At 35.0% G+C, this 23,416-nt stretch overlaps 1 protein-coding gene across 1 annotated transcript in view; it reads left to right on the top strand.

Moving 5' to 3' along the window:
• The window catches only part of gse1a (Gse1 coiled-coil protein a), a 39,394-nt gene that overhangs the window by 597 nt on the left and 15,381 nt on the right, over positions 1-23,416 (top strand). Inside the window, exons 2-5 of the mRNA XM_026239287.1 lie at positions 10,024-10,221; positions 17,128-17,309; positions 21,528-21,676; positions 21,753-21,953. Coding sequence (XP_026095072.1) covers positions 10,026-10,221; positions 17,128-17,309; positions 21,528-21,676; positions 21,753-21,953 — 728 coding nt within the window. The 5' untranslated portion in view covers positions 10,024-10,025. The remainder of the gene's footprint in view (positions 1-10,023; positions 10,222-17,127; positions 17,310-21,527; positions 21,677-21,752; positions 21,954-23,416) is intronic.

Here is a 23,416-nt window from a genome sequence, read left to right as displayed (position 1 = left end):
ACGCTGAGTTAGATGACCTTCTGATATTCTGTCACCTCAAGGTTAATTTTCCATCCGTCTCAGACCTCCCTTCTGGATCTTCTGTAAATTAGGTTATTAACACAATATTTGATGTGAAGCCATCCAGAAATAAATGCTTCATGGTTAAACCTGAGATTATAAGATATAGAGAGAACTTTGGTTACATTTATGAATGTTAGCCTATAGATTATACTGAAAAATATGAAAACTAGGTATATATTTTGGTTGGACTGAATATTCTGCCATTTTTTTTTTGTCAATTTAAGATGTGCAGACAGCTTTGTCATATAATAATACGTATTTTATTAATTTTAGCTGAATTGTAAAATACATATTTGGCGTGCATCTGATACTGGCCGTCCAACTTTGTGAATATCAGTAGCCTATTGGCCAAAATGGCAAAACCCATTTTGTTTAACCATAGAAACTGTTGGTTTGGTCACATCCTGTCTGTTTTACACATTTGAAGTTTTCGTTTTTGAAGTCTCTTGTTTCCTCTTCTGGCTTTTTGTGTGGTCAGATAAATGTCAGTGTGCTGTGGAAAGTCATGTGTACTCAGCAACCAGTCTAGCTGTACTTACTGGCAGAATGGGACTTTGCATTATCCAGTCGCACTTACCTTTTTTTTTTTAATAACTAACGGCTGAGGTTTTATTTGATTAGGTGCGAAACTGAAATGCGAGTTGTAGTTTGGGTTAAACTGGAAAGACTGGATGAGTTGGATGTTATGAGAAGGAGTAGTTATGAGAAGTTACTGTAATTACATGCTCAAAAGCCACAGATTAAGGCTTCATTAAGTCAGTAACAGTTGCAATTGAAGTGACAGCGAATCGAATGGAAAAACTCCTAATACCAACGTTTGAAAATACAAATGCCAAAGCACTATGCAAGTAGCCTATACATGTTTTTACAATAAATATGAGCTGGTACTGTGCTCCAGACCAGTGTAGTCTAATGGTTTGATGTGAGTGCATGTTGGGGGTGGTGGGGTGGAGGTGGGGGTGCAGACGCTTTACTCCATTAGACTCTTATTTGCTTATGACCAGCTTGATAACGGATATTTACATTCTTGAATGCTGATTTGACCGGACGGCCTTTTGTTCTTTTACATTTTTAAGCCTTTGAGTGTTGTAGGTGATATAATACCGGTATTTTATGTATAAAGTGTGAGTTATTATTATTATCATTATTATTATAAATCAATGATGGTTGGGCACACATGCATTTAAAAATATTATTATATTTATGCATTTATTAGTCACATTTATCCAAAGTGATTTCCATTAAGGCAAATGTATTTTTTGTTTGTTTTGCTTATTTTTTTAATTAAATAATATATTTTGATTGAAAAATGATTAGAAATGTAAAAGGTCTAAAGGTCAGTCATGGCAGGGCAAACAAACAGGTGTAAATATGCGCATTTAAAATATATTATATTATATTATATTATATTATATTATATTATATTATATTATATTATACTATATTATATTATATTATATTATATTATATTATATGTTCATTTAAAATTATATTTTTGTGTTTTTTTTTATAACTATAACTATACATTTATAGATATAAACATTTCTATAATTTCCATTTATACTTTTTCATCCAAAGTATTTTACAACAGAGGAACAAACAATTTGGGATTATTTGTGCATAATGTTTTGAAAAATGTATTTTTCAATGTATTCATGTATTAAAAACTGTTTAAAGGCAGTTTATGTATAAAGCATGACTTTCTTGAAAAGTCACGGGTGTAAAATGTGCATATTATATTATATTATATTATATTATATTATATTATATTATATTATATTATATTATATTATATTATATTATTTTATATTATTTACATATATGCATTTAGCAATACTTGTGACTTACAGTATGGTAGAAGAACATAACCAATTAGTCATTTTTTTTATATATATAATTTTTTGAAAAGTAATAATAATACTTTTATAAATAAGTAAAAAAAAAAAAAAAGTTTGTTTACAACTAAAAGATGCATTTTATTGTGAGATTCAAGGCAGGAGTAGTGTTTTTTGATCACCTCTGGTTTTGTGATTGATTAACGGGGTGTTGAGGATGGATTATATAATGAAACCCTTGTGATGAGAGTGTATGTGTGTGTGTGTGTGTGTGTGTGTAATCAGCAGCACTAAACCCTCAGAGACAGACTGTATTGGGATTAGCTCAGATTTCTGCTGCTTCTTTAACTGATGTTGGTCAGCTGTATTTACACACACACACACACACACACACACACACACACACACACACACATCGGCTGTTTGCACTACAGTGGTCTTCGTTTTGGACATGTCTGTCGGGCTGAAGTGACAAGAGAACGTTGTGATTGGCACCTTAAAACTTAGGGGAAAATCCTGAAAAGTTGGGAACAGAAATTAATGTAGTTTTAGAAGAACCATATGTAATAAGATACCACGAGAAAAGAGGGAGAGAGAGAGAGAGAGAGAGAGAGAGAGAGAGAGAGGTCAAAAGCCTGATCCAATGACCAAAATGAAAAGACAAGAGAAACCCCATCTTTTTTATCCTATATTTTAGCAAGTGACATCATAAATGCTCCCTAGGTATCCAAAATGACCAATCAGCACTGCGTACATAGTGACAGTGGGCAAACTCCCAAAGCATAAATACTTACCCAGCATACTTTGATGTGTGTCAGCAGTTTTGGGGGCTTAGGAGATGCCAAGTGTCCCTTAGAGGGGACAGCGTGGGATGTAATAAAAGTTTTCACTTTTTTTGTTAGACTTTTCCTGCTGCTCAAACACAGAGAAAAGCTGTGGGTCCTGATAACTGATAAGAGTATTTATGTTGTAATTGTTCACACAGTGTCAGAGAACACATGCTTCCTTAACTGCCAGGTAAAGCTCCAGTAAATGTGAACTTGACGCCTTTAAACCTTTGTGCAGTTTAACAATATAACTGCTTCATTCTGTGGAAGTTAAAAGTTGTGTTGTGATATCTAAAAGTCGCAACCTTCTGAGCTGACCTCCGTTAGCACTCACATGCACAAAAGTCTTTAATGGAGCACCAATTTATCAGTGATGGAGATGCCTGTGATTGCGTAAGATTATCTCTTTATTTATTTGAAACACATTCAATTACATCTTTTCTTTTTAAAGAAATTTGGTCTACTGATATTGTAGAGAGGACCGCTCTAGACCCCCATGATCAAGGTCAATAAATTTGTCATTTTTATGTCAACGCAAGGTTAGTTCAGGTAGCAGAATATAATTTGGTGTGATTCCTGGAAGCGTACGGCCCTTTATAAGCTAATTAGGCTAATTCATGATATTTGTACACTCCTTTTTGTCATTTTTGCCTGCTCTGCATCTATCTGTGTTATGAGAGTCATTCACATGCTGAACATACTGTGCCAAACCTAATAATTACACAGAAGCCAATTATTTCCATTCCCTGGAACCTGTTGCATTACCGCGCTAACCGCAAACCTTTATTTGTAATGCAAACCCTTTTTTTATTATTAGTGAAGGGTTTTTGTAAATATCATAGTTAGCTTAGCTTCTGAACCTGAACCATTGATGAAGAGTAGTAGGTGCCAATTTATGTCTTTTGTGGGGGATCTTTCTGTACTGTAGATTTGAAGGGGTTGCTGGTGATCTGCAGGTGACTTTGAGGTACCTTGTGTGTCTGTCCTGTGAATAGAAACATTGAGTAAAACCTGCTGAAGATTAGCCTACTTTAGTTTGCATTTGATTTTACTTTTAAAACAAGGCTAAAGGGTGCTGCAGACTTTAACACCTCATTGTGTTCATAACCCTTACAGACTGACTAACAAGAAAGTGCACATGTAATGTAAGCAGTAATTACCAGAACAGGAGGCTGAGGATATGGGTCATGTGCTAAGGTTAGACCACAAGAGCCTTGATTATCAAGACCTGCAAATGCTACAACGGTTGTGTGTGTGCTCAGGTGGCTAGAGATGAATCATCTTGTGTCTTCAGATCAGCCAACCAACTGGAGTGCTGATGGATAGGGGCATTATAAGAAAGAAGAAAGGAATGTTAAGTATGCCAGTAGGAAATATGTGTCTTTGTTTGTTGTGTATTATGTTAAAAATATCTTGATGTAAGCCCAAGAAGTTTTAGAGGTGAAACCTGAAAAGGTGTGTCTCAAGGTTCTAGGTTAAATGATTGGTTCGGAGGATCTGAAATGCACAGTGTTGAGGGTAGTCCAGGACCAGTGTTGGGAACTGTGTTAAATGACTGACTTTGCCTCCAAAACCTTAGGCCACACTACTCGAGACTACCAAAAGAAGCTTAACATCAGGACCCTCAGTGAATGGTGTTAGCAGAGCACAGGAGCCTCCAGGTCACTCTGACCACTAGGGCCCATGGGTTTCTTTGTATACAACAAATGTGGAATGTGTGACCCCCTTTGTGCATTAAACTAAAAAGCCTCCTCAAAGAGAACACTCTGATCTGACCATCAGGGTCCCCAAGTACAGTACAAGCTTAAACCCAGACCACCTCCATAGATATGTGCCCAAGAGCCCCTTTGGATAGCATTCTGCGCTGCCAGAAATGGTGTCTTAAATCTGATTGACTTTAGAGACCTGGAAAGAGGGGTAACATGATCGAATTTTCATAAATAACATAAACTAGCATAAATGTAAGTGGAGAAATGACTGGATTGGAGGTTGCTGGACAAGTTGGCAGAAAAGACCTCTTGTACTTATAAAGGAGGCTGATGCTTCAAAGCTGAGGGAGCTTATTGTCTAGTGCATCGTCCAAGGTTTTTTCTCACCTGGAGGGGACGACACTGAGACCATCGCCTGAGATAAAGATCGTGACCGTGTGAAAGCTCTTGAGTGGGAAGACATTTAACCTAGTCTTGACTCCAAGGTCATTATCAGAAATGTTAATCAGACATATTCAGACCAAATTATGAGACTTAAATGCGAATGAGAAATGAGCTGTCAAGTGTGGTCGGAGTAGTAGTGATTAGAGAAGCCACACAACTGCATTCTGCACTCCTAGAAATGAACAATTTCACAACGATGCTTTAGAAAAATGGATTTAGGTTCCCTAAAAAATGGTTCTTCTGTAGCATCACTGTTTTGAAACTTTTATGTTTAAGAGTATAAAGAATATTTTGTGCAGTGGAAAGTAATTTTAAAGCAACACTCCACTTTTTTAAATCAAATCAAAGAACTGTGCTGTTGTAACATGGCCGCAGCAGCCTGAAAATAGTCCCCAGCTAGTTTGTGTAGAAGAGTCAAGTTTTAAATACGAAAAATATTGAAACTTTTTTTTCATTTTTTATGCGATACTACCGTTCTAATAAGAATCAATGATGTATCCTAGCTATGCTAAAAATGTTATCGTCAGACCTGGAGATCAGCCCGGTGGATTCAAAAATGGTAAAACTCAATTTATTAACCCTGGGGGGAGTTGGAGAATGAGCCTATTTCCAAAAAAGTGGAGTGTTCCTTTAAGAGTGTGATACAGAGTGATCTGGTCTAAATGAGGAAGTTTAAGGGACTAATTACCGAACCTTGTGGGACACCAGTGGTTTGGGGGCGGGGAGAACAGTGTGAGACTTTCAAGGTATCCTGGAAAGACCTGTTATCCCAAGAAAATACAATTGTAAATGCACTCAGTCAGCTTTGAGATCAACAGGTTGTAGATAACTGTAAATTACTGCAGACAGATCCAGAAAATCAATACAAAACTAATCAAGGACATTCAAGCCTAGCGTAAGGGCTTCAGTTATGGAAAGTGGAGTTGTTTCGGTACTTACACACAGTGTAAGGTCTTCAACCTTTAAGCCCTTTGTAACCAGTAGCTCTGTGATCAACCTTCTCTCTAGTTATCAATCTCTATTGTTGTCACAACCAATTAGTGCATTTCACTGTGGAAGTATCAGTACCATTCTAGTCCTCATCCATCTTTAATATTGTCAGTGAAACACACACACATACATACACACTGGGATTAATGAGCAGAAGCCAGGTGTGTGTGAGGTGCTTTATCTAGTCTTAATGAATGCGAGGGTAGCAGATCTCTGTAGTCGCCCATGCATCAATGCTTGTCTGTCATCATTATGGACATGTATGTGTGTGAGTGTGTTCATTTGTGGCCAACAAAGCACTATGACACATCATCCATCACTCAGTCTTTTATCCCTGCTGTTTCTCTCATTGAATTTACATGAGCCGGTCATGTCGACAAGGGCTGGGTCAATTTGCATTGGCTGAAGTGTCTAATGAACAAGCTTATTAGAGAGCCAGTGGGACTGTTTTTGCTGACTCGAACTGCAGCTAAAGCCTCTGGGAAAAAAGCAGCAAGAGCAGGATTTCATCTCTGCGAGAGAAGAGATCTTCACATAGCAAGCCTCGGGCGCTTTTAAACATTTGGCAATTCATTCTGCATGGCCAGCTGGAGATCTAATGATTTTTGTACAGTATCCTTTTCGTGTTTGTATATGAGACTATAATAAAAGGTGTGAGTTTATTAAGCCACAGACCCACAGTAAATCCTGCTAGACCAGGGATTAAAAAAATGCTTTTCCGTGTTAGTTTGAGGTGTAGGTGTGTCTGTGAGTGCATAGATGTCAAATGATGTGGAATATTTCACTAAGCATGCCAGATGACTAATTGACTCCTTTAATAAGGCTGTAGTTCATGCTAAAAACTGGACTGAAGCAACAATGTTTATTGTTGCCAGAGCAATATTATCGTTTAGGGAAACCAAATTTACCATTTATAAATGCTTTGATATTAATATGTGCAAATGGAATATAATTGTGGCTTATACGTTTTTGTCCTTTTGGACTTCTGCTGTGTTGTTTTTGTGAAGCTTGACAGTCCTACAGTAATTCCCATTTACTTTATTGTAAAAGAGCAGGTTGGGCATTCTGCTAAATATCTCATTTCACGTTCCACAGAATATGTGGGATTATTAGATGATGACAGAGTTGTTGTTTTTGGGAGAATGAGTGCTTTAAGGCATCCTAGAGTAATAAATGTTCTCTCTGTCCCGCTCCTTGACATAACAGTTTATAAATCACTCTGTGTTGAGAGGGCCGTCTCTCCCAGAATGGCTGTGTGCCGGAAGAGACCTGTGGCTTTTCTCATTTCCACAGCGACCAGAGACTCTCTGTTATCTCTGATTGACACCATCCAGGAGGGAAAGTGTGAGCTGCAGAGATGAGAGGAAGGGGGCAGTGAGCGGATGAGGTTCGGTAGCACATTGATTGAGAATGTTTGTCAAGAGAAAGAGAGAATGAGGGAGATAAAGAGAAGATGCCTGGTTGTAGCACACAAATGAGTGGACGGATGACAGCTTTGTTTCAAGAGCGCATGATGATGATTTGATTGATAAGCTCTTAACAGGATTGGAGAGTGGTGGATATGGTGGTTTGCTTAATGGCAGGAAGAAAACCTTGTTTCAGTTATATGCTGCACCTGTTTATTATATTATGTGAGGATTATAACTTTATTATGAATCCTATTTACATAGTGTATTGATGATATTCTTAATTAATCTAACCACATTTTATGCTGTCGTGTATTTTTTTTTTTTTTTTAATTTTTGTTCACTATGAAAGAAGCCAAAAAAAAATTGTTATATTGATTTTGCTTTTTTTTAATTAATTTAATTGTATTTATTTATTTTTTTTCATTATGAAAGCTGAGGACATACATTTTGTTTTGTTTTAATTTGTTTTACTTTTACCGCCATTTTTTACATTTTGTTTTATTTTTGTAGTTTACTAAAGAGGTCATGCATGTTGTGTTGTTTCATTTTACTGTTTTGTTTTTGTTTTAGTTCAATATGATAGCTGTAAGAAGCTATGCTTTTATTTTTTATTATTATTTTTGTCTACAAAAGCCCTAAGAGACCATATGTTTTTGTTGTGATTTTGTAAATTTTCTTTTATTTTTTTTAGTTCACTAAGAAAAAAGCTCTGCATGTTGTTTTGTTGTATTTTAGTTGTCTTTTATTTTATTTGTAGTTTACTACAAAAGCTCTAAGAGGTCATACGTTTTGTTTTGTTTCATTACAGAAGCCATTAGAGGCTGTGCATTATTGCTATCTTCTGTTGTGTTTTGTTTGCATTTTGTTTGTTTTTTTCCTTTGCTTTGTTCAAAAGTCTTATCAGATTTTTTGTTTGGCAGATGATATATTTAAAAAGAACAATTATTAATGTGCCTGAATTATAACGCTATTTAAGATGAATCCGATTAATCTGTTCAGTTCAACCACCGGACATATAATGTTCTCTTACTCTGTGTGTTTGGATGCGTAAGGCTCCATTAAGTCGTAATGAAGTTGTGGCTGATGGCAGAGGATGCTGCTGCCAGCTCTCCTAACTGCCCTAAGTTCATTATTAATTGTTTTGCTCGGTTCAGCAGAAGGGCAAGGGTGAGGCAGAGTTTATCACGATAAAGCAAGCTTTTGTTTGTTTCTGATAGAAACACTGGCAGTGAGCGAAAGCTGGAGGTGTGTGAGAGAGAGATACACAAAAGAAGGAAGTTGTTGAAAACTCAAAAGTTCAGATCTGGAACTTAACATGTGAAATGTTGAACATGTCTTATGTTCTACCCTCCAAACCTTTAAAAGAAGAGAAAAAAAAAAAAAAAAATATATATATATATATATATATATATATATACACACACACACACACACACATCAATCGCTAAATCATTGCAAGCAACATATGCAAATAAATGTGGTTATCAGTTTATGCAATTCATTGCTAGCAAACTTCCCCTTTATGTTGTAACCCTGTAAAGCACACAAAGGAAAAAATAGTCAGAAAAATATTTTTCAAAAAGAGAACAATTTATTGCAACTTTAAATAGAAAAATTATTTAAAACTTAAAAAGTATGCATTTTTTGTAAAAAAAAAAAAAAAAAAAAAAAAAGATGAATTTTGTGATTTGTTTTCATGTAAATCAGTGAGATCTTTATGACAGAATAACTGACTACTTACATAAATTTCATATTAAAATCAATTGTCACACTCTATATCTCACAAAGATGTTTTAGTAAGAAGATATTTAAATGCTTAGTTTTATATATATAAAATGATATATATATTATTGTGGGGGTAAAACATTTACTGTTTTGTTTTGCATATAGTTTTTTTTCTGATTTGTTTTGTGTTTTTGATTATGGTTTCATTTGTTTGCTTTGTCCCTTTTTATATTTGTGTTGTTTTGCATTTTGTTTTATACCGTATTTTGTATTTTTATTTTATTTTTGGATTTCGCATTTGGATTTTTTTTTTACTATTATTGTGTCTTGCTATTTGTTTAGTTTTTTTGTCTTTCAGATTGTTTTGTGATTTAAAAAAAAAAAAAATTTTTTGCGTTTTCATTTACTTTTGTTTCCGTTTTGTAGTTTTTTCTGATTAGTTTTGTTTTTGCTTTTGTTTTGTTCCGCTATTTGTTTAATGCTAAACAATACAATGATGATTGCGAGATGAACAAATAAAAGTTCCTTCATAATAAATTGCTCCAATATTTGATACTCACAGTTTAACATTAGTATTATATTAAGTTATTTTTATGTTTACTTAATAAAGATTTCACTGCAAAAAGGCACATGAACCACTAGCTAAATGTGGAAGTTTTTCAGATTATGCCAAATTATACTTCCTAAAAAAGTATAAACTATAAATCAGATCAGGCAAGTAGTAGATTCTGTACAACAAGTTTTTCAGCAAAGCTTTGATCATGTTGATAATTTAGAAATATGATACAGTAGGCTACAGTACACACACACACAAACACATTCTCTCCATCTTTGAATCAGAGCTTGTGCGAATCAAAGCTCGCTTGGAGTAGAGATAAAAATAGATTTGAATTGAGCTCAGTCTTAAATTTGTGGATATAATCTATATAGTCTCGTTTACTGGCTGAATGTCAGCCTCTACACTTCCTCTGTGATTGTGAATTCAGTTTTGAACAGAAACGACATCTTTCTGTCTCTACAGGTATGAGCCATGAGCCCAAGTCTCCATCATTAGGCATGATTTCGGCAGCACCATGCAGCATGGCGACTGTAAGCCCCCTCACTCCGTCCCCCATCAGCGGAGCAATGGTAGGCAACGGGAGCCCTGCGTCTCAGTCTGGACACTCAGGATTCGCCGCCGCTCTCCGCAAGCTCGCCAAACAGGCCGAAGAGCCAAGAGGTGAGCGCCCTTTCCTCTGCTCTCTACCCATCACTCTTTATCCTATTACCCATGATGCCCTGCTGAACAGGCAGCAGGTGTGTTTGACTTGAAGCGCTGCTGCACAGACCGATCAGTGTATGACATCAAAGTACTGTGAGATCTGTCTGCGCAGCGCTGCTTCAAGTCAAACACAACTAATATGTGGCTGTAGTCAGCAGATCTTTACTATTAGTGCAGCAACACTGTTGCACTTTAATGTCCTGTTTTACTTATAGAGGTAGTTTCTTTCTATCCATGTGCACCCACAGCCTCTAGGTTTTTCTAAACCGTTCTTTTTTTCTGCTATTTATTTTGTGTTTTTATGTGATTTTTGTCTTTCATTTAATTTTTTGTGTGTGTAATTTATTTGTTTTTTTTTTTTGATTGGTTTTGTAATTGTTGTTTTATTTTTTTGAGCAATTTTTGTTTTGTGATTTATATTATTTTCCTTTTTTTCCTTTGTATTCTTTGTTTACTTTTTTGTTCTGCTATTTATCTTTGTTTTTATTCTGCTTTTGTTTAGTTTTCAAACTGTGATTTGCGGTTTCATTTATTTTTGCTCTTTTAGTGTTTTTTTTTTTGCTTTGTCATAAATTTTTCTGATTTGTTTTGTGATTTTGTTTTTATTTTTTGTTGATTTTGTTCAGCCATTTGTTTTTTGTATTTTTGTTTGTTTGTTTTGTATTTCTTTCTGATTTGTTTACAATTTTTGCATTTTCATTAAGTTTTTGACTTTTGTTCTGCTGCTTTTTTCAGATTTTTTTTGTTGCAATTGTTGTATTTTATCTTTATTTAATTTTTGTATTTTCAGCTATTTGTTTTGTTTTGTGAGTTTTTTTTTTCTCTGTGTCTGTTATGGTTTGCCACTGCTTACATGGTGACTGATATATTATGCATTGTAACGTCATGACCATTAGCACAGTTGCAGTAAGTCTTTTAAAGCAGCATGTAAACAAGCACGCCGCCATATGTACGGGTGTAATATGGACAGCCATTCTTTGCTCAGCGTGAGTATGAGTGTGGGTTGTGGTTTCTGTCAACAAATTGTGAATAGATTTGAATAATATTTGCATATGGGTTTGCAGCATTTCAGATGGCTGGCACAACATTTATCTACCCATCTGTCTGTGTAATTGTAATAGTCAACGCCAAAAAAACCTAAACACACACACACATTACATACAATATCATGTTTTAGACAATGTTTTCTACTGTTGTCTTGGCATTTAAGATCTAGAATAGATCTACGAAATTGTCATCTGTCAGAATTGTTTCACTCTACATTATATGAAACCAACATCGGCTGAAAGACAAGACATTCGATGCATTATGTTTTGAAGAAAAACAGTGCAGTTTAACAAGCGTCTTCTTGAAGGAGCTCAAGCATACATGGTTTGGCCGTGTGTTTATCGACATGATGCATTGTGAGTGATCATTATATTCTTCTCTCCAATTCTCTGAGACAGAGAGAAAAGGATTATATTGATTGGTTAAGAGCTTGTATGCCAGTAATTTCTATAGAGCTTCTCTAAGTGTCCTTTTACTGCTGTCTCTGTGAGTTTATCACGCTGTGCATACGGCTCTGCCTCTGCTTGTCACTTTATGCGCTCGTATAGTCTTTGACTAGGGTAATTCAATGACAGTCAATGCTCTGTCTCAGATTGCTAAGCCTGTTTGGAAAAGCTGTCTTTTGTTTAAGGCTTTTCCTCTGTCCGTGTGTGTGTGTGTGTGTGTGTGTGTGTGTGTCCTTGCTGATGCTGGTTGTCCTGTGTAAGTGACATCTCCATCCAAGTTCACACATGCACAAACACACACATTTCTTTCTCTAACTTTCTTTGTTCTCTCTGTGTTTAACAGATAGTGTGACTGCAAACCTATTACATTTCAGCTTTGATACAGATATGATAAATATATGAAAGAGTAAAGCAAAACAAGAGGATAAAATTTTCTGATTAGCATCTGGCTAAGAGGCTGTAGGTCGTTATGGGTGTTTGCCAGGTCTTCGCTGTGGAGTTTTAGCATACTTTTAATGTGAAGAAACAATATATTTTAAAAGAATATAACTGAATGTAATGTTTAAATGAACATTTATTATATTTAAAGGGTTCATATGATGCTTTTTTTTAAAAAAGATGATTATTTTATGTATTTGATGTAACAGAATATGTTGACATGCTTTAATGTTCAAAGAACACATTATTTTTCAAATTCTGTACATTATTATAGGTGTCCTATGCCCCGCCTCTTTCAAACACCTCATTTTCTACAAAGTCCCTCCTTCAGACAAGAGCTCTCTGCTCTGATTGGCCAGCTGACCCAGTGCATTGTGATTGGCCGAACACTGCAAACACTCGTAGAAAATGAAACTTCCCTTTCCATAATAAAAGCTTCATCTTTTAAAATAAGTGTAAAGACAGTTAATAAAATGTCTTTAGTTTTACCATCAGTTCAAGGCTGAAAGAGGAACAGAGTGGTGTGACAGACACAGTGATGAAGCTCGTGTGTGTTTGCAGTACACAAGCCACGGACAGTTAAGACAGCTGACTCCACTGTGTGACCCTGTCTCTCTCTCTCTCTCTCTCTCTCTCTCTCTCTCTCTCTCTCACACACAAACACACACACACACACGCACACAACACGCGACGCGCAAAACTCTGCATTTGAACATTCAATAACAAATACTTAAACTAATAACAAAACATACTTACAGTAGCTGATTCAGAAGAGCAGATTGCAAAGTCAGAATAACCTCGCCTCTTAGGTTCACGAAGTGGTCGTCCATAAAATGTGTTGCTGTTCGGTTCTGTAATCTTAAAGATTCCTAAATGCATCTACTTCCAGAAGGCCAAATAAAGTGCTTATGCTATCTCCTAGATACACACAGCATCTCCCTGACATGACTGCTTCAACACTAACTGCGTTACTGAAACCCCGCCTTCTTTATTTAGTTAACATTTGGGCAGCATTACACAAATATTTCCACATAGTGATGTAGAGATGTGGGGCGTGTTTAAACGAGGTGTTTCAGGAGGGCATGGCAAAGTTTTAGCTTTGATAAAGAATATCTTTTTGGATTTGAGACTTTAGTCTTTGCAACTTTACAGATCGTCTTTATGCACCAAGAGCTTGTAACCCTCCAAAGAAAATTTTAATTGCATCATATGACCCCATTAAATTTATGTTAAATGCAATTATTTGAAATTGAAGATGTGCTTTTTTTGACCCACTTAAGTTCATCTTTATGTACTTTGTTTAAAGTGTACTGCTGAATGTACTGACAAGCATTTATGGTAAACTAAAATATACTTCAATTTGTATATCATGTATTTAAATGTATTTCCAAATTGTAATATAAATGTATTGTTTTAGCATTTTCATTTTAGTTTTGTTCTGCTATACGTTTTGTATTATTTTTTTTTTTTCAGAATTTAGTTTTTTTCGTTTACATCTTTTGCTATGTTTTATTTTGCATTTTTATATATTTTTGCTTTATTTTGTTTTGTGTTTGGTATTGTTTTTTTTTTTTCATGATTTTTTTTTTTTTTTTTTTTGTATTTAGATTTTTCCCCTCTGATTTGTTTTATGATTTTTGTTTCCATTTAAAGAAAAATATTGTTAAAGTGTACAGCTGAATGTACTGACAAGCATTTATGATCAACTAAAATATACTTAAATTTGTATGTCATGTATTTAATTAATTGTAATTACACATTTGTAATGAAGTTTATTTTAGCAGCGCCTACATAGTTACTTCTCAAAAGGATAAAAAGTGTACTTGAGTGCGTTAAGAAATAATTAATGAAGTCTATCTCTTTAAGCACATTTAAGTGGCCTTTTTATTTCATTAATATTGGTATCTGCAAGTACCGTTTTATTTTATTATTTTTATTAATATACTTTTAAGATTTGAAGTACACTACAAGTGCACATTCAACACAATTAAGCACTCTTCTTTTTCATAAAAGCAGGTAGGTGTTATTTGGGTGTTGTTGATAGATGTTGACTTGCCAAATATCAACTTTCTATATATAAATATGGCCTTCAATGAAAGTTTAGGGGCTTTTACACCGGTTTTATTGTTAAACCTGTTATATATAGCACTATATGAGGTATCTTACATGCCTTTAGCATGAATAGTGTGGGACGAGTTTCTTTGGCTTTCGAAAAACCCCTAACCATGAATACTGGCGACAGTGATCGCGATGCTTTCCTTTGACCACTTAGTATGAGTTGTCAAAGCTTTCTAGGTAGAAAAATATCAGATATGTGAAAGACTAAAGTCAAATCTACCACAGGAGTAAAGTAGTAGAAAAGCGAGAGTCTTATCAGCTGTGTGGCAGGCAGCGGCGCTCTGAGGAGGCCTGACCTACTTTACTCTTTGTGTTGGGTGTCTTATATAGATAGTGCTCTTAGCGGCTGTGGGGGTTTTCTGCGCTGTGTGGTTTTCGAGCTTTGTGCGTAGGTTTCTGGCTTAATAAGGAAAGTCATTTCTCACATGCACTCTCTGCAATCGAAACCGCAAGAAGTGCATATTGTGGAAAGGGTAATGTACAGTCTGCCGTTCATTATCAGCGGCAGGGCGAGAGGAGCTTGTACGTGATCCTGCTTATTACACGGCTGGTTGCCAAATAGATAAAAACATGGATCTGAACTATTGATTTAAGTCTAAATTGTTGCATTATCTACCATTCCTATCTAAACCATTGTATTACAGGAAATCTGCCTTGCAACTGGAACAGCGTTACAATATTAAATAAGAAATGTATGTGTTACATAAGTTGTTAATCTGAAATTCGAGTTCACATATTTGCGTGTTTCCTTCTCTCATCCAGATCTTCGTGTCCTTCTCTGGTGCTTCGTTTCTTAAGTGACATTTCCTGGTTCTTGCTTCTAGTCAGTAGTCAGCGCTCAGAAGTTACTGTCCTGCAGGGCTGTTTTTACTCCAGTTAGCAGAATAGTTTTGATTCATAAGATGGAAGCAATAAATGTTGATTTTTCTTTGATTTATTTGACTGATTTTATTTTATTATAGAATTGTATTTGATGTGAAAGTATAGAAGTCTGCAGAATGATGAGAGATGAAAGTATTTTATTTTAATATATTATATTTTAATATATTCTAATATATATTATTATTATTCATTTAGCTGACACTTTTATCCAAAGTTATATCCAAATATAAAATTTTTATATATTTTATTTTATTTTACATTATTTTAACATGCATTAAAAAAAATAAAATGCAATTAAATAAAATGTAATTTATTTATACAATACCTTTTGCATTTATATTTGATAAGATATGGGAACATTTTTTATGTCTTATTCATTTTTGTATAAATTATTATGAATGAATTACATCTAATTAATTCAACATCTTAATAATTTTCAGTTATTTTTTCTCTCTCTATATATATTTTCTTTTAATATATTATTTCAGTATATATTATATGGGATAAAAACAGTATGTGTAAATGTATTATATTTTAATATATATTAATAAATAAAGAAACAAACAATTATGATATTTTTTAAAATATATTTATAATATTTATATTTGATTTAACTCTGGTTCCATTTCTAGCCATTGTATGTTTCATCGCATTTTTTCTCCCCAGTAAAATAATTGTTAATAAATAGATTTATATTTGAAAACGTATGAAAATAAATTATTATATACATCAGAATTTTCATTTAAATGAAAATATGAGAGAGATAAAACTAGCCACAGTGTGTTGCTGTGGAAAGCAGTGTAATAGTGTACTATTTAGCCAATGTTATACACACACATATCTGAGTGCTCAGTGCTGATATTGACCATCTCGAATGAAGCATTCTGGAGCTGGGCGTAATAAATAGCGATATAACATTCACATGAAGTTTCTCTCTTTGTGCACTTGGTTGCGAGACACAAAGACTATCTTTGTTCTGTGTGGAGTGTCAGTTCAGAAATGTATGTGCACACAAACACACACACACGCACACTCTTGCGATCTTTGATCACAGTACAACTCTGCATTACCGCGGTATGAGTGTGTGTTTGTGTTCATGAGTTTACCGTGGGGAGATGGCAGTGTTTGTTTCTTTCTCTCTTTAAACTGGCATCTGATCTGACAGCCCAGAGGGGCCTTTGATAGCGGCGAGGCTGGCAGTCAGGGAAGTGATGATATATGTTCACTTCTTCTGACAAGTTGTTAGTTCAGTCTGGCATGCAAACACACATAAATGAATCGCCTTACTTTGCCACTTCTACTGCTCTATCTTTGCCTCTGATGTTATTATACAGTACGGTTCTCTTACATCGTTGAATGTTGCAATTTATGAGAAATCACTCCTTTGTTGGGAGCTGCAGATCTAATATATGGATTGTATTGAATTCTATTAGTTTATTTTTTATAATATATGCATATAAATTCATAAATGTACTTCTAATTAATTTTAATATAAATTATTGCCTATATGCTTTATTATGATATGTTCATATCATGTCATATAAATAACCGATATATAACTCATATATTAAAATATATGAAAAGAATTCCAGTATTATAATAATTATTTCTTCATTTTTGCCTTTTTCAAAATTGTCAAATCTTCTGTATTACAAACGAAATATAAACGAAAACGAAAATTATAAATGAAAATAATGGTAAACGAATTTTTTTTTTTTTAATTACATTTTATTTGTTACTTTGATAGCATATACATATTATATAAAATAATACATTAAGATAAAGACAGTTGTTTATTGTATTTATTTCTTTTAATGTAAATAATGCTAAAATAAATGTTTTCTATTTTTGGAGATTGCTTCTATTTAATTAAATTCAGTTGGTATGAAAAGTTTTGATTTATTTCTGAACTCATCTGTCTTCTCTCTCTCAGGCTCCATTAGTGGCGAGTCATCACATGTTTCCTCCCCGGTGGCCAATCACATTTCTCCAGTCAGTACGCCTAAGCGGGTTGCCATGGGTCCCAGCCTGGGCCCGCCCACGGTCACCCCTCCTGTGGTCACCATCGCCCCGACAAAAACAGTCAATGGCTTCTGGAGGTCTGAAGGACGCCAGGTATGACAGAACGGATGTTTTGCTAAAGCATATATTATCTAGACCAGTGGATCCCAATCCTGGTCCTGCAGAACCCCAACACTGCATGTTTTTGATGTTTTGTCTCTCTGTAGCCAAGTTTACGCTACCGGATTTTAAACACGATTAGCAATAAATGAGCTCGCAAAGGTCAGGCTCTGATTGGGGGAAAACCAGTGGATGATTAGTGCTCGGCAGTCTTTATGTGTAAACTACTGAATGATGCATTAAAGAGGCTCGCCGATGTCCTCGCAGACACCAAACGAATATCTCGCATGCTAAATGTCTGGACCTGTCAGCCGAATCAATATCACGTGGTGTCAGGGGTCACGATGAGCTACAGCCAATGAGAGAGCAAGGCATGGATCGAGGTCAGCAGAAGAAAAACAGCAGCAGCAACACGGCTTCGAGAACAGTTTGGACAGAAGAAATGGAGCGAAATTTTTCAAAACAGATAATCTCGCAAACACTTATAAAGCACTTATTTCTTCCTGACGTCCTTTTTCAAATCAACAATTCCTCTTTCAAGTTTTTTTAAAATAGTGAAGTGTGAACTTTGGGGATGTAACAATTCACCGTGAGCCATTGAAAATCGATACAAATATGTGACTATTCAAATCGGGTGAGATGTTTAACGAATCGCGATTCATTTGGGGGTGAGTGTTTATATCAATGTATCTCTGAGGGGAACTGACTGTCTTTAAAATAGTTTGGATGGTATTTTATTTTCATCGCGACTCGGTGTAATACATATTAAAGCAGCGTTCATACGTGCTGCAGTGCTTTGTTTACAGCGCTAACCAAGCTAACGCTATATTGCTGCTGTTCCAGAGGCGCCTCCTGCTGTCAGAGAGTGAATCTGCATCTCATTCAAAGCTTCTACTCTCTTTGTTTCCTGCAAATATGTTTTATGTGGTATAGTTTCACAGAACTAAAGTCTGATCATTCTGATTTTCTTGTAGATTTAAAAACTGTTCATGCTGTGTGTATGCAGCATCTTTCTTTGGTTTGTGATTCAGATGAAGTGGTTATCTCTCATTTTGATTGGAACAAGCACAGACAAAGCCTTTGTTTATATTTATATTTATTTTATTAGATTTTGGGTTTTTTAAATTTCTATTTAGTTTTGATATTTGACATATTTCTGCTAATAAAAGTACACCTTTTAATTTATTATGTAAATCTAGTTTTGTTTAAATCGGTAATCTTGAATCGAATCATGACTTGAGCAAATCGTTACATCCCTAGTGAACTTGGCTTTATTAAGGGGCTAATGACTTGAATCAGGTGTGTTTGATTAGGGAGATGTCTAAGGCCAGGCATACACTGTATGATTTTCATCCGATTTTGAGCCGAATTCTGACTCATGCGACTCTTTTTCGGGTCGGGCCGATTTTCAGCATTTTCGTGCGTCGTTTCTCGTGCAGTGTTCGTGCTGTGTACAAGGGGAAACGAGAGGCGATTAACCTCTCCCGACCGGCAATCGGTTGGTCAGATGGATTTCTTACATGTCAGAAATTGAGGTCGCCTCTCGTGAGGTATCGCACAATTGAAGCAGGGCTACGAACCGATTTTCCACGTTTCCCTCACTGCGCATGCGTGAAACCATACACGAAACCATGGTGAAGTATACTTTAAGCATGCAATCTACTCGTGCAGTGTGAGTTGGTACCTTGCCGAAAACGCACAGAAATCGCACCGTGTATGCCCACCTTAAAATGTGCAGTGTTGGGGGTTCTCCAACTAAATTGCTACATTTTCCATTCAAAAATTTGACTTTTGTGGCTTTTAGTCCATAATATATGTTTTGAGTTCATCTGTATGCTAGTGCATTCATAAAGGTTGACAAAACTCATATACCTGTTGAAAATTACTCACAGAAAACATCAATTATACAGTTAATGTGCTTTTAGTCATTTGTTTGGTTTGCTGTATTAGTAATATATTTAATTATGAATATATATTCAAATATTAACATCTTATTTATTTTAATATAAATTGTTTATTGAATTTTTGCAAACTTTTGTAAACTGATATTTTAATGTCATGTAAATGGGAATAAAATAGTTTATTAAAAGAAATTAAAAGAAATCCAATGTTAGCATAACGTACTTATTAATTTGTCTTTTAATTCTTTTTTTTTCAGTTCTTACATAAAATAGTTAATTTGTTTGAAAATAATGATTTGTAAACTAATTTATTTTAATTTGTTAATATGTTGCTTTAAAATAAAATATTAATTTAAATAATATAATATAATTATATTATATTTGATTATAACAGTAGTTATTCATTTATTTTTCAGTTTTTCAAGATTGTTTAATTATCTGTAATACAGTATATTTATTATTTGATAATATAGGAAAATAAGAATATATTTACATTTATTTTGACAGGAATTAATGGTTTGTATAAATGAATGATATATGATGATGATAAAATCACATATTTAAATAAATGATATACAGTTAATGTACATGATTTGGTTTTCATTAAATAACACAGAGGACTACAGTATGACATTTGACCAACAAGCCAATGATGAAAAAAGGTAATACTACTTCAAATAATCTTCAGAGATGTTCTGGTGTCCCAAAATCTCTGTTCATTCGAATAATCTATGATCTGTCATGAGCACAAAGACACCGTAACTAGTCCAGCATGCCGTGAGGTCATTCATTTGCTTGTGAAATGAAAACCGTATGTTTATGACGGTGACTTTTCCTTTATCTTTGCCAATCAATACAAACAGAACCCTCTCTCCATACACTTTGATCTGAAGACTTCTGCTTTGAAGAGGGATTGAGGTCCTGATGGGCTCGCTGGGTTTAAATTGGGCTGGATTAGTGCAAACGGGGAGATCTGTGGGGGTCCTGCATGTCCATCATTTCAGTGGCTCTCAGGCGTGACAACAAGATCATGCCAGAAGAGAGTGTGTGTGTGTGTGTGTGTGTGTGTGTGTGTGTGTGTGTGTGTGTGTGTGTGTGTGTGTGTGTGTATGAATGGTTTGCTCAGCTCTCGTTCTGTGTGGCTTTGTAAGTTTATTTAGCGCTGCAGTCAGGGGACATCAGGAGACAATAGGCACTTTCCCCTGATCAAACTAGCCTCTCTCTGTTTACACAAAGAGTCTTCTTTAGCTCAGAGAGAGACGGGACGGGATAGAGGAACCAAAGCTCCGGATATATTCAGTCCTGCTGTCTCTCTTCTTGTGCCTTGCTCGACCACACACACACGCACACACACACGCACACACATGCAGTCGCTGTTTCATCCACAAACTCTGTATTTGGCATCTATTTGTGATTGAATTGACTAAATAAATACATATGGGTTTATAATTTGTTCATATAGTTCAGTAATTAAAACAAAACAAAATGACAAATGTAAAAAAAAAAAAAAAACGAATAAAATAAGATTATTTATTAAAGGAATATAATAAACCTAATAAAAATAGCAAAAGCACATTCCTGAAACTAAAATGAAAAACCAAAAATATAAAAATAATTTGATAATTTATTTTTATAATATATAATAAATAATTTAATATGAATAAATATTCGATTAATATATAAATAATAAAAAAAACACTGTATTGGGTAATGAATTTATTTATTTTAAATATTTGAATTAAAGTTTATTTTGCTTTTCCGGGTTCAATGGTCCTAAAATCATAATAAAGATTTTGTTTTTGTTTTTTTTAAGAAATCTGTAATTTAGCATGTTTTATTTTTATTTATATTTACATTATTTATTAAAAAATACTGATTATGGTTTTACTCATTTGTATTTAAGTTGTAAGGAAACTGTTACGTACCATATATACACATTTGAAACTGGAAATACACATGCATTTTAGAAAAGACCTAAGCTTTCTTTATTTTCGACGTCCCATACACTGACTGTGTGAACGCAGCCATAGATCTATTTACATTAATTCTCACTTTAATGTTTAAGGTGCTATGCATAGGTGAGAACCAATACATAGCACCTTATATATTAAAACATTATAGCTACAACATATGTAATGACTGTTCAAAATTTACTGATCCAAATCTGTGGTTTTGTTTTGTTTTGTTTTGTTTTTTACATGAAATTTGAATTCACTGAATGGATTTTTCCAAAACAAAAAAATTATATAGGTCAGTAACCTGGAAAATATTTCCATGATACCTTACTATAAATGTTGTTTTCTTCTTTTAGGCTGATGCAGGATTAAGAGTGTCCGGCCATGAGCGTTTAGCCCCAGACCGACCTTTACCAGGCCAGGAGAAGCCCTCCCTCTCTCTGCCTCCGTACCTGGGTTCAGCACATCCTTTCAGCATGACCCCGGGTGCTCTGATGCAGACCCAGTCAGTACTCACACACATACTCACACCTGCACATGCCACAGCGCTATGTCACTCATCCACTGTTCCTCTCTCTCAGCTTGTCCAGGCAGGTTCCTCATATGCTGCTAGCAGGGGCTCAGGATGAGTATGTTCGCGATGGCTTTCGTCCGTATGCCTCCGCTGAAGAGCTGCGGATGCCTTTAGGGTTCCCTCTAGGGCTCAATCCAGGAACGGCAGCTGATGCTCTGGCGTACTTTCACTCAGGATATTTGCCTCACCCCTCACTCGCTTCATACAGGTGTGTTTATATTCTTGTAGTTTGAATATTAAAATAAAATGTCCTATATTAGACATGAAAAAAAAATCTTAAAGTATACTTCAGTTTTGATGCAAATGTTTAGCTTATGCATGCAGTCGAACACTAGTCTGTGTGATAACATGCGCAAATGCAAGGAATCGTCACACGTGCACTAGAAATATTCATCATTGTCAAGTATATGGACTATTTCGCTCTAGAAGTTATGCGCGATAAATATATTTTCGTACTCCTATAAACTAGAGATGAAAGTTTTTGCTAACCATCTCAGTTTGTTATTGTTCCATCTCCTGTCTCCTTTTTTTTAACGTTAAAACAATGACCTGAACAGTGCCGCCACCTTGTGGACAAACAAATTCAGTAATTTCGGTAGGAATCTACGCAATCCAGCAAAAAATTTCCCAATGCATCGGGTTCATTTGGTCATGCCTATTCACCACATAATACTTTGATTTTGATGCGAATACTTTTGAAGCAAACTAGAGTTTGCAACAGCCTAACGCACCAACTTTCATAGTATAATTCAACACAGATCCTCCACATGCACACTACAAAGTTTCATCCTTTTCTAGTATCTGCGTTATTTCTCTCCAGAAGTTATAAGCGCTAAATATATTTTCATACTCTTTTAAATTAAAGTTGCATGCATCTCTTAACAGTCTTAAAGGCGTTGATTGTTGTTGTGTCTACATTAGTTTGATATTCTGTAGCCAACATACAGTAGCGCCACCTTGTGGACAAATTAAGTAGTGTAAAAAAATTAAGATGCATGTGCAAGATGAGCGTATAAAGTAAGCGTGGCTAGAAAAATCTGGCTGTGCATGAACAGGATGCAAGCTCTATGCTGATGATGAAATGTGCTTCATGCACACTGTAGGCTTACCCTACACATAAAAACAATGTATACCTCAGTAAAGTACTATTGGTAGGTTCAGGTGCGTAATTGGACTAAATGTTGCTTTTTTTGACATTTTTGTGCAGGAAAAATGCAGTGGCATTTAATGTTTCTTTAACAATTTTCACAGTCAAAATCTAGTTATTTCAGTAGGAATTATTCAGTGATTTTTGTTTTGTTTATGCCAGGTGCATACATATTTACCCAGTGCAATGCACCTCACAGACATACAGTTTTTGTCTGTTAACAGCAAAACATGGTACTAAGGTCATGTGTTCGTCGCTAAACTCATTCTCAGTGTAAAAATATGTGAGAAATGCTTTGGATAAGTATCTGCCAAATGCATACATGTAAATGTTTATCTCCGTAACTATTTCTGTACGCGTCCTCTGATCTGGTCGTTGCTTATATTACACCACAGTTATCACATTGCTGATGGTTGCTGATAGATGACTCAAATGTTTGGTTGTGAGCCCAGATATTTGATCTTCGTGTTTCACCACCAAAGATGGTTACTTGCTTTATAGGGATTTTAGGTTTTTTTGGAGAT

This window comes from Carassius auratus, chromosome 50, assembly GCF_003368295.1.
Source record: "Carassius auratus strain Wakin chromosome 50, ASM336829v1, whole genome shotgun sequence".
In the NCBI taxonomy this organism is placed as follows: Eukaryota; Metazoa; Chordata; class Actinopteri; order Cypriniformes; family Cyprinidae; genus Carassius; species Carassius auratus.
This window is presented reverse-complemented; position numbering and strand designations above follow the sequence as displayed.